The sequence below is a fragment of the Scylla paramamosain genome, chromosome 5 (genome assembly GCF_035594125.1).
Source record: "Scylla paramamosain isolate STU-SP2022 chromosome 5, ASM3559412v1, whole genome shotgun sequence".
Lineage (NCBI taxonomy): Eukaryota > Metazoa > Arthropoda > Malacostraca > Decapoda > Portunidae > Scylla > Scylla paramamosain.
In genome coordinates, this window is record NC_087155.1 from 21,947,556 (window position 1) to 21,959,877 (window position 12,322).

General features: G+C 46.8%; 1 protein-coding gene and 1 long non-coding RNA gene across 5 annotated transcripts in view; both read right to left on the reverse strand.

The window, feature by feature from the left end:
* The window catches only part of LOC135100334 (uncharacterized), a 34,548-nt gene extending 33,404 nt beyond the window's left edge, over positions 1 to 1,144 (reverse strand). Inside the window, exon 1 of the long non-coding RNA XR_010268614.1 lies at positions 454 to 1,144. This is a non-coding gene — a long non-coding RNA (uncharacterized LOC135100334). The remainder of the gene's footprint in view (positions 1 to 453) is intronic.
* A 2,249-nt stretch (positions 1,145 to 3,393) lies between these two features.
* Positions 3,394 to 12,322, reverse strand: LOC135100665 (uncharacterized). Of its 4 annotated transcripts, XR_010268857.1 has the most exons (3): positions 12,069 to 12,322; positions 7,202 to 8,527; positions 3,394 to 4,934 (listed from the first exon to the last, which is right to left on the reverse strand). XR_010268857.1 is itself a non-coding variant. In XM_064003792.1 (2 exons), the coding sequence occupies exon 2, from the start codon at positions 8,515 to 8,517 to the stop codon at positions 7,654 to 7,656; it is 864 nt and encodes a 287-aa protein (XP_063859862.1). In that variant the 5' UTR covers positions 8,518 to 8,527; positions 12,069 to 12,322; the 3' UTR covers positions 7,153 to 7,653. The 4 variants fall into 4 exon arrangements, 3 of the variants coding, with proteins under 3 accessions (XP_063859862.1, XP_063859863.1, XP_063859864.1); XM_064003792.1 differs by lacking the exon at positions 3,394 to 4,934 and having other exon boundaries at positions 7,153 to 8,527; XM_064003793.1 differs by lacking the exons at positions 3,394 to 4,934; positions 12,069 to 12,322 and adding an exon at positions 11,653 to 11,987 and having other exon boundaries at positions 7,153 to 8,527.

Below are 12,322 nucleotides of genomic sequence, written 5' to 3' on the forward strand. Positions count from 1 at the left end.
AGGAAAGATATCGATAGATGAGGCGTTTGGAGTGTCTGTCTCTGTATCTCTATTTCTTTTCCTTCCAGTGATACAAGTTGATATGAAGCAGCAACACACTTTCGGGTCCTAACTAGTCTGTTTGTTTTAATTACACTAACGTATACGAATTAAATTATTAGAGGAAAACTAGCTGCCGTACAATAGAGAAAACTGCTATCTCGAGCTCTTAATGTTTGTGGGGAAGGGTATAAAGATTTGGTATAATAATGCGGTGAAGGAAGACATGCGGATGATGCGTGAAGGTGTAGACGCAGAAGACAGAGATGGGTGTAGTTGAAGACAGAGGACATAGGACAACAGAGTAAGTAAAGACAGGCATTAGGCATTGTAATGATCCCTTCCTGACGCAGAAGAAGAAAAAAAAAAGTTCTGGTAACATATTAAGCGTAATGATGTCTTACACTATCTTACCCAGGAACTATGAATAGTAGAAGACACCAAAGATGACTCGCCTATCAATAACCGGACCGAGTTCTGTGTAAGTCCAATCTTCCCTCGAACTACCCAACAAGTCGCTCAGGAGAGGCTGCGCTACTTCGTCAGACACACTCGTTGTGTCTGACGTGGCGTGATGCGATTATTCCACACAGCCAGGAAACTCTGCACAGCCAGGACACTCACGGCTCAACTATTAAGCATGTGAGAGGTGTTCCCGCCATCTACACGTGGCAAATGTTACTACGATGGGTCTGCCCTCTATTGGCAAGCGTACGTACTGGCCGCCTTGTGACTGCCAGCACACCCACGAACGTTTGTTAAAAGAAGTGGTACGTAGTATTAACATCACTCTATACTTCGCATTACACATAATCATATCCATGTATCCCTCAGAAGCCTTTCGAGTACTCCTGGGGAATCGTGTACGCTGCAGGCTGTGGTCTGGTACAGGGTAGGCATCCTCTTGACAGGTGGTCTGATGTACACAGCTCATCCGGCGTCAAAACTTTCACATGAGTGGATCAAAGTTTGGCTCCCAAAAATCAGATTTGTGAAAAATAACTATGAGGCGAAAGGAGGAAAGAATGACAGAGCAACCGCCATTTAATACGATAAGGAACGCCCGCCCATCACGCCAGCCTATCAGCCTCACCGCAGCCTGCCTTTGTCCTGGCCTGCTCACCACCAAACTGTGTATATATATATATATATATATATATATATATATATATATATATATATATATATATATATATATATATATATATATATATATATATATATATATATATATATATATATATATATATATATATAGCCATCCAGCCTCCCACCCACTTTCACGGGCCGGCCTCCTTCCCGCCCATTGTGATAAATGCACACTATTGATCCAATTAACAAGAGGCGGACGTGCAGTGATTTATGCCTGTCATAAACAATGGCCATTTCTGCCAGTCATAAAACCGGAGGGAAAAAGTCTCCACGTCAATACACGCAGCTTAATGAGACCTGAGTGGCGGAGGTTTGCATCCCGAGGTGTAACAGCAGCAAAAGTATCGACGACGATGGCAAAACAGTAAGAAGAAAAAACAAATAAATAAATAAATAAGAAAAAAAAATAAAAAGATAAAAAAAGTAAGGGAAGCTGCAAGAAGCCGTCAGGGCTAAGCGTGGCAATCCCTGCATGAAACGTATCTACCTATTTCCACCTATCATCCCCAGCCATAAATTTGTCTGATCTTCTACTAAAGCTTCAATAATAGCAGCAGCAGCAGCAGCAGCAGCAGCAGCAGCAGCAGCAGCAGCAGCAGCGGCAGCAGCAGCAACAACAACAACAACAACAACAACAAGTGTGCGAAAGGAAATTATTAAGTAGAGAGAGTATAAACATAGAAAAGAAACAGAAAAGAATAGTACTATTTTCGTGCTGATTTCTTAAAATGTTGATTTTAAATGTGTTTCGCATATTCTCTCTCTCTCTCTCTCTCTCTCTCTCTCTCTCTCTCTCTCTCTCTCTCTCTCTCTCTCTACCAGTGTGCCTATACACATTTTTTTCATGTTCTAGTAATATATCTTGTGGATCTTAATTACTTGTGATATTTTCAATTTTATTTTTACTTTTATTTTATTTTTTTTATTTTTTTTGTCCTGATCTGAGAGCTGGTGGGCAGCGTCCCCTGCCACGCCCCTTTCTCTCCCCTTTCGCCCTCCCCAAAATCACTTTTCCCTACACATATAAAAGAGAAAACAGAGCTGCCGCGAGCATTGGTTCCCTGGCGCCGCACACTCCGGATCTCACCCAACAGGTGGTCACAGTCTCTCTTGTCCAAGGAAGAAGCGGAGGGCTAGCATGTATACCCTACTGTGCGTGGTGAGTGGCGGACACACACAGTTGTTTCGAGTCAACGCGCCCACAATCAAGCATCAATGAGCCGCAACTCCCCTGAGAGTTGCAGTGAATGCAGAATTTAACTAGCGCATTACTACTGATTTGTGTGTTCATTTATCGAGAACTTTTTGGTCCTATTTGAACGTCATGCGTATTAATTTTCCGGTATGGTTAAGTCATATTCACAAGAGAACAGAAAATTTTACTTAGAATCTGACTGGTTATGAGTAATCCTGCCTGCCAGGCGACGGAGCGATGACGGTGAACACAGCCACAGGTTGTGCTGCGAGGAATAGCGATCTCTAGTTGTGTATTCATCTAGGGAATGTGGGCGTCGAGTCGCCTCACCACCTGGCACCTCTCGCTGCTACACTGGTGTGCCGCTTGAACACTGGCCCTGCTGATCTGTCTGTCCGTCTATCTTTTTCTGTCTTAATAATTTTTTTCTGTCTGCCATCGCCTCACACACACACACACACACACACACACACACACACACACACACACACACACACACACACATGCGCGCGGGCACGTGTGCGATTAGTCGTACAAAATTTTTAGGTCGACGCTCGACTATGGTGTCGTAAGTTAATATGTAATTTTTTGTTGTTGTTATATTGGTCTTTGAGTGCAACGTCTTTTATAATCTTACACCTCATTTCTTTCCCATGTCAATGCAGTGCGTGCTGCGCCTCCTAACTCTGGCTAGAGGCCACCCACACCTCCTGGACTCTATCAACCCCATTGGAGTGCAGACGCCCACTCTCTCCTTGGGTGAGCGATACCTTCCTGCCATCCCAGCCGACCCTACCGCCGCCTATCTTGCTGGACAGCGGGCGGGTATCGCTGCTCCCAATATTCCCCTGCTCATCAAGTTGCACAACGGCCAGGCAGGAAGCACTCAGGCCGCCGAGCTGCAGTTTGGCAAGGGCCACCATACTGGTGACTATGGCTACCGCCCACAGGTGGCACTTCCACCCGCGGCAGCACCCTCGCTGCCAAGGTCCTTCCATACCCAAGGCTTGCATTTACCCGCCAGGTTCCAGGCTGGGTCCAACCTCCACTCTCTGCCATCGAACGGTGAAGAACCCAGTAAGGAAACAGTGGCGTCTGTTGAAATAGCTACAAAACCGCCGTCTGTTCTCACGGCAGTTGTAGAGAAGCACACCTCAGTTCTTCCACAGCCTGTCTCTCCTGCCCCTGTCCTCCCTGACCCTCTGCCACTTGCCACTCCTGCTTCCACCGTGCAGGCGCCAAAGGCTAACAGCATGCAGGAAGTGCTTACTAAAGTTACTGAAGATCCTGCGCCAGCGAGCGCTCCCGCGGCTCCTGATCCGGTGCCTCGGGAGCCCACTGAAGTACTGGTTGAAGTCAACAGCGGGACAGAGCCTCCTAAAGTAGAAACGTTAGTGTCCGAAGAGACGAAAGTTTCATCTAACGCTTTGCCTTATGGCTTCTTCAGGAACGACCCATTCTTGATGTACAGGTTACCAATTCCCGGCGCCACCCAGGGGGAAGGCCACTTCGTCATCATGGTGCCGCACAGCTCTGCCTCACTCGCCAGTGGCCAAAGAAAACAGAAAGGCGTCACAGTGTACCTGGCCAAGGATGTCCGTGTCCTCAAGCCTCACCAACACAGAGAGCTGGGCCTCGCTTATTAGCATGCTGGCAGTTTATTCAGGTTGAATGATAAGTGATAGGGCTGTCTCATCGAGCACTGACGCTGCCTCCTGTCCACCTAAATACCGGTATTTTGTTACCAAAGCTTTACTGTACTGCCTTAATAAAAAAAAATTCTTGTTACTTAACTACCTCCGGTGCTGTGTGTTATCCAATATTATGATTTAAATGAAGTTAAGTATAAGGCATTATAAAGGACATGCGGGCGACGGACACGGACTACAAGGACGATAAAGATACGAGAAGAGGACGGGTGAAGAGAAACACGCAACCTCTAATATCTCGTCACCACCACCATTCTCGTAACCGTCACGTTTCAGAATCCACGCTGAATCTGTCACACCTCCCCCCTGTCACACCACACACATCTGTTACGAAGATATGGAAGTCAGTGAGAAATGGGTTCTCAGACAGTAAATGCTAGATGAATGGGATAGACTCAATATAATTAGACTTAGTTCAGAGTCATCAGGAAGCTTTAAAAGACGAGTAAAAATATTCATGGATGGGGATGACAGTGGAAATAGGTAAGTATGTTCGAGAAGCTGATGGGATCTTTTGCAGCTTCCCTTATTTTCTTTTCCTTATAATCGAGTTATGACGAAAAGATCCGGTGTTTAAAATCCCTTTCTGCCATCCTCTGGCCATCCTCGCAAGCCGCGCGGTAAGAAGAGCAACTCCATCCCTCCCGTGCAGAGACCTGAGGCTGTATCCATGAATAGCTCGTCGTCCTTCCGTGTGCAAACAGCCGCGACGATCACCACCAAGGACGCGGAGGCCTCCCACCCTCCACACCACGAGCACCACCGCCCCGCCTCCACGCCTCGCCAAGGGGGAAGACTTGTAGCCGCAGAGGACAAAGGCACAGCGATCACTTGCAGCTCTGAGAATGATGAAGATGACAGTAATGAACAACAACAATAACAGCAGCAGCAGCAGCAGCAACAACAACAACACTGACTACTACTACTACTACTACAATAAGAATATGAACTACTACCACTATATTACTATTAATACTACTACTGCAACTAAAAGAAACTTCAAATGTATCCCCAACCTCCGTGAGCATCTCCCTTAATAACAAGAGGGAAGTGCCACACACACAGGATGCGATCAACTGGCACCAGAGGAACACTCCGGCTCCTCCTGCTCTTCAGTGAGAAAATATGAGAATATCACGAGTGTTGAGTTCCCCCTCGACTGGCTCCGTCCTCTGTGTTTACCGGCAGATACAAACACTACTTCCTCTATTCATATTCATCACCCCTCTCCCACCGTCACTCTCCCTTCTTCACCAACTTGACAACTTGAGACAGACGCCCCTCCACGTCTCCACACAAAGACTGATACACACACACACACACACACACACACACACACACACACATTAACTAACTACACAGAAAAATGGTTGTGTTATCCAGTTTTGCCGCTTTTATTTCCTTTACTGATAAACTCTGCCATGATGTGGTCTGCCTTCATTTATACTTGTCCACCTAACGTCATTCTACAGGAGGAAATACCTGTCGCTTCAGAAATTAAAATGACTCGCTCTTTGCGTTTTTATCTTCCTCCATGTTTGCTTGGCCACTGTTGGCATTCTTTACTCACTTAATTAGCACACAAAGTCGGTACGTGGAAATCCTCTGCCGGGCGTCGGGCCTCCTGGACACCTCCCATACAGTGAAGGGACGTGGGGAGGCACAGCGCTGACAAAGTCACGCCTTCACGTCCTCAGGCTGACCTGCTGCTGCTACGATACAACCGATTCTTGGCGGTATTTTATTTATTTGTTATTATTATTTTTTTTTTTCTGTCGTTGATGTGAGTATATATTTATTTCAATAACTGACGCTAGAGCTAGTAACAACAATTCGATGTGATAAGAACACTGCGATAAGCAGACTCTGCTCCGCCACCACGGCAGCAAACATTAACCCTTCTCTCAAGGGCGAGTGTCGTCACAAGGGTGGCTTGGCTGGCGGCTGCACAACCTTTCCGCGCCGCCACGGACAGGGATACACTTTTTTGTCTCCTGCTTTGTCCCTTCCACGCGGTGGTGTCTGTATCGCTTACTGGTTCACGGCGGTAGATGTGGCGGCCACGTGATGTGCGCCATAACTTCGATCCTCTAATATATACGTAGAGAAGTGAGCTAATTCGTGTTCAGCATCTGATGTTGTTCCGTATCTAGTAACAGAGAACGGAAAAAAAAAAAAAAAAAGGAAAGAACCAACGACCCTCGTGTGACTGATAGCAGATGACACTAGGTAGGCGGGGCTGCCACACCCCCTGGCCACGGTGCGGGGTTGAAGAGGGTGAGGGGGGAAAGAGTAGAGGGAGAGGATCATCTCTCTCTGAAGGATTACGGACATTAACCTCGGTGACAAAGGATGGTGATTATTACTTAAGTAAGGAGGGGGAAAAAAAAGACGAAAGGAAGAAAAAATAAATATTTTTGACGATCTGTACCGTACGATATCCGCCACTATCATCGCTCTCATCATCATCATGGAGTACACACAATGACATAGACATTGCCGTTTTAAAATGCTGTGTTGTTAATCATCACAGCACAGCATTTTAACAGCACGACTTACGCAACACTCCTATGCTCATGTAGAACCACACGATCATACTGCACGATGACTATGAACACACCACTCTCGCCTTCGTGAAGAGGCAAACACATGATTGATAAACTATCTCTTCCTGTCAGCCACAGAAGAAGAACAAGCAAGAACACGCGCTGGTCTGCGCGGCACCTGCTGGGAAAAAAAAGTGCACTGTCGTCGCAGACTACGGTGTGGCGATATTTAATAACAATAACAACAACTGGCACTACTACTACTTCTACTATTACTACTACTGCTACTACTTCCACTACGAACCACTACTACTACAAACGTATAATCACTATTCAAAGAAACATTATGTCCCTCGATTCAGGCTAGAAACACACACACTCTCTCTCTCTCTCTCTCTCTCTCTCTCTCTCTCTCTCTCTCTCTCTCTCTCTCTCTCTCTCCCTGGCAATGCTCCCTGGGGTCAAGTGAAGTTGTTAGTAACAAAAGGATAAATACATAATGATAAAGTAATAACATGCATTGTTTAATAATAATAGTATGCTTGACAGACAATACCTACCACTTATCATAGCAGTGCTTGTGTTCCGGTGTTGCAGCACTGTACAGTGATGGAACAATTTGAGTGTGCCAGGCCGGTGCCGCCTCACCATCTCGTCCCACTCATGCGGCGGAGCGGGCAGAGGCGGCGCCGGGACTCACTCTGGACTATCACCACCACCACCACACCTTCACGCTATTTATTGCAATAAATGCGAGAGGTTGACAGTCAAGATATTCAAGGTAATCCTCCCCATCCTGCACCAAACACGGCGGTGCACCGCGCCCTCCATTTTGTCATCTATTCAGCGCCTCAACGTATCCGGCGAGAATTTTCTTGTAATCGGATTTACGTCAGTCTGCCACACTTCCTAGGATAATGACGTGACGCAGCACATCCGTCATGCTTGTCACTCTGAACCACATGGAAAAGCTCTTTTCTACAAATTCTTTAATGCCAGAAGAGACAGCCTGCTATGTCATGGCCATGCTCTGTCTTTCCCGCAATAATTTGTCAAAATAGCTTGAATAAATCTTGCACTGTTTGTTGTACCTGCAGTAGGGACACCACAGGTGCCTGATGCTGTAGATGATCGGGCCCTGGCTGGCCGGGCCCACAAACACGGGCTGCACGCCTCTCTTCTCCCCAGTCATGTGGATCTTGATGTGGACGTACAACAGGTGGAAGTAGGACAGCTGAAGGCCGATCCAAGGTACGAACACCTTCAGCATGAGCAGCACGACCCGCACCAGACACACGCAGAACAGCGGCACCATCAGATCATTGCTTCCAAATAGTGCCTGCAGGTGTGGCCACAGCAGGCACGTGTCCTTCACGTCGTTCCAAGAAGTGCTGGCATCCTCGTACACCAGCGGTCCTCGGCAAAACTCTCTCCATATACTGATTGTGACTTCCTTCTCCTTGGGCTTTGCCTTGGGATGAGCCTGTGGCACTCTGAAGGGTACCTTAGATACAGCCTTCCCTGGATCTGTTCCTTCTGGGTTGATGCGCGGCGGCACGCACAGGCAATCAAGACAGGGCAGCTCTTGGCTCCAGAGAGGCGGCACTCGGGGAAGTTCATGGTGAAGTGTGATGTTCCGAGGTATGCTGGGTATGCGCTGTGCCACGGGTCTGCGGTGGAGGGAACCGTACAGCAGACGGGAGCGAGCAAACGAGTACTCGGCCCACGATGGTCTAGTGTTGGGCTGACTCTTCCTAAGGACAACAACCCTGCGGCCCGTCGCCTCCCCGTACTCTTGATCGATGGAATCTGCCTGATCCTCGGCAGGCTGCAGCATTGCTCCTGGCGGCAGTAGAGGGTAGCCTTCGTCGTCCATCTTGAGTTACCTGAAAATAGAATGACCTGTTATAATAAGAAAGCTAAAACGTAAGTGATGACTATACAAGGATGTAGGAGCAATAAACATGTGCTTATGTGAGGCAATGTAAAGCTGTGTGTAGGTAACACTCGCACCTCTAAACAAGGTAGAAGGCATCGTCCGTCAGCTTTAGGAGATGAGATGTTAAATAAGAAAGGTAGCCAGAAATGGACGTGCGCCAGTACAATAAAATGGGTTAGAGTTATTGGAATAAGCGAAGTTGTCTTAGTATGCAACGAATCTCTGCCAAGACGCCTAAAGCCAGAGTAGTGTGGTACTGCTTTAATCACAGCCAAGATTCCCACATCACTACACTGGCCTCAAGAACGGAGAGGGATGGGAAGGGAAGGATCGAGGGAGGTGTTTTGTCCTGCTCTTCTCCCAAAAAAGCCCCTAAATGAGGTAATATTTTGCTTGTCGCTTCCCATACCACTCCTGTGCTCACCCTCACCTCCACAGCTACCGTCACCACCACCACGGCTTAGTATCATCCCAGGCCACCATCCTGAAAGGGTGGAGGGGACTCCCGCTCCCCCTCCATGCCGCGCCACAGGCAAGGTGTGGAGGGATAAGCGTGTCTGAGTGTGGTGTGTGAGCTTCAGGCGCAGCGAGGGGAGGGCGTGACTCGCCGTACGTCCACACGCAATTACAGAGCATGAATCCTGTCTTTTAAGAAATTCTTAGAGAGGAACACGAGAGAGAAAAGTATTACTGATATTTATCTTTGTATTTCATAATAATGATATTCACTTACATATTCATTCCTTCCTTTTTATTTTTTATTTTTTACTTGTACGTGGAAAAAATGGACATTTCAAGCTTTCCTCAAGGACACGCGTGTCTTTCCTGGTTTAATGACATTGCTGCTGTTCCAAGTAAAAAGTGTGAAGCACAGCGGACCAAAAAAGGGTTGTCAAGGCCTAGCCAGTCGCGGCCTCCTGAGGGCTGTGTGTGCCTCAGGGGGAAGCAGCCTTTCTCTCGGGATGACAACAGGTGTTGCTCAAGGCCACTCACCCTTCACCGCGGGTCCGGGGGCGTTAGTGTGTAAATGATTCTCTCTTCAGGAATTCTACTCCAACCGTAAGCTGAGATTTCCAGAAGTCCATCCAAGCCTAAAGTCACGGCATTAGTGTCAAGTCTCAAGCAGGTGCAAGGAGTGTTAGCGCACCGCCTCCCCACCACCCCACCGTCCCTCCTTGGCCGGCGGGTGTCCGACAGGAAAGGGGCAATAAGTCACCTTCAGCAGTGGGTGTAACGTGTAGCGGCTCCACCTGACCTTGTCCACATCTATACCGAGAGTTGCCTGCCCGCGCTACGACTTTATATGTAGTTCTTATACTCTGGGATCGCAACGCTGACAAAAAAATAGAGTAGGAAAACCCAGACTCTGAACGATCCCACACGTCCCACATCCACCAGCTTACACACACACACACACACACACACACACACACTCGCGAGTCATGTTTGGGGTTAATAAGTCGCTCTGACCATCGCATATTTAGCCTCAACACTCGGCGGTAGGAGGGAGGCAGAGAATGGCGGAACATAACGTCGCCCGTGAGCTTTGGCGTCCAGGAGAGTGCGGCGAGATGAGGTGGTGGGGCTGCTCCAAGCAAGGGGGTTGCACACTACTGCACATCAACAGTCATCGTGTATTGTAAAGGATTGTACTTCCGCTGCAGGATATGTAACCAGAAGTGCATCTTGTCACCAGGGAGACCAAAATAGATACCGAGCAGAACTACAGTGACGGAATATGGAGCGCTTAGTCGTCTAGTCCTGATGACCAGAATTTTACACTGGACAAGAAGCTGGAAATAACGCAGAGAACCTGGATACTGACTACAAGAATGACGAGAGAGAGAGAGAGAGAGAGAGAGAGAGAGAGAGAGAGAGAGAGAGAGAGAGAGAGAGAGAGAGAGAGAGAGAGAGAGAGAGAGAGAGAGAGAGATTTTATCCTTCTTTTGCCATAAACGTGAAAGGAATCCACAGAAGAACAAAAAAGTCCACCAGAGTTGCAACCAGGGAAGAAAAAAAACTGGAAAAAGCATAGATCAAGGAAAAAAAAACAATAAAAGAAACAAAAGGTAAAAAATAAAATAAAATAAAATAAAAACGCTTCACTTCTCCCTCGAGCAATAAACACGGAGGCTGATTCATGTCGCTGGGATTCGTTTCTGGAGTAAAGACAATTCAGTGGATAACGCATTATTCTCTTTCTTTCCTTCTTTGTTGTGGAGCTTTCTTATTTTATGTTTCCAGGAATTCGGCACGGAAGATGACTCGCCATTTCCAGTTCATTGCAGCCTCACCAAGCAGTACCGGCGGAAGGGAAACAGTTACTGTACCTGCACCTGGTGACAACCTTGGTGCCTCACGCCGCGTTGCCCGGACACTTCATGGACGAGACGTGCGCTTTACTGAACACTCAACACTAAAACCACCATCACGTGCTTCGCTACCACGTGCTTGCTACTGTGTATGTGTCTGTGGAGAGAGAGAGAGAGAGAGAGAGAGAGAGAGAGAGAGAGAGAGAGAGAGAGAGAGAGAGAGAGAGAGAGAGAGAGAGAGAGAGTACAAGCATGATATCATGAATATACGTGTGTGTGTGTGTGTGTGTGTGTGTGTGTGTGTGTGTGTGTGTGTGTGTGTGTGTGTGTGTGTGTATATATATATATATATATATATATATATATATATATATATATATATATATATATATATATATATATATATATATATATATATATATATATATATATATATATATAATAAAACATGTACTGCAACTTTCCCTAGCCAGAAGAGGAGCAGTGGGTTCTGTGCCTGCATTCACCCTTGCATTCCTCTCCAGGCCAGACCTTCAGCCACACACCGGCAGCAATTACTACACTGACCATGCACAACCACACCTGTGTTGCCTGACGCAGCTTTCAGCTACGATAAATTCCGGTGTAATTCATAAAGGTCATTGGTCAAAATTCCTTTTGTCTTGTGAAGCAGTATATAATTATAATGGTCTTGGTTTTCCCCTTGGCCACAGCTCCTGTATATCCTAGACAGGAAATGGTGCCAGCCCGCTCCACGTACCTTGTGATTCATTGTCATATGAAACGTTCCCTCCATGAATGCAAAACTCCAATATTAAAACTGCTTCTACTTCATTTCAAAGGCACTTGTCATGCAGGCACTGGGCAGCACGATGGAAGCAAAGGTTGCACTGTATCACACACTAGCTAACTGCATTTGTTATTCCTTGTATGACGGTCACTGATAAATAACACCTCTCTGACATCCTTCTCTCTTTGCCGGAACCTTCCCCATCACACATTACACTCAGTACAACACGCCTTGGGCACTGCAGAATCACATCACCCTCCCAAGTGATATATATATATATATATATATATATATATATATATATATATATATATATATATATATATATATATATATATATATATATATATATATATATATATATATATATATATATGGGGGCGTACCTGCAAGTGTGTTGTGCGTGGCTGCGTAGTGGTGCTCCGTCCTGAGGGTTGCGGCAGAGGTCGGCTGACAAGAGGAGTGTGGGAGACACTCGGTGGGGATGCTTGCCAAACACTGCTATCTGCACTTCTACAACAACCTCCACCTGAATTCTCCGGGCTAATCTTCCTGACAGGTAGCTAATACAACAAGTACTGATCTTCCTGCTACCACTCCACCAACACATCGTGCTGGTGGAGTGTGTGTGATGGCACAG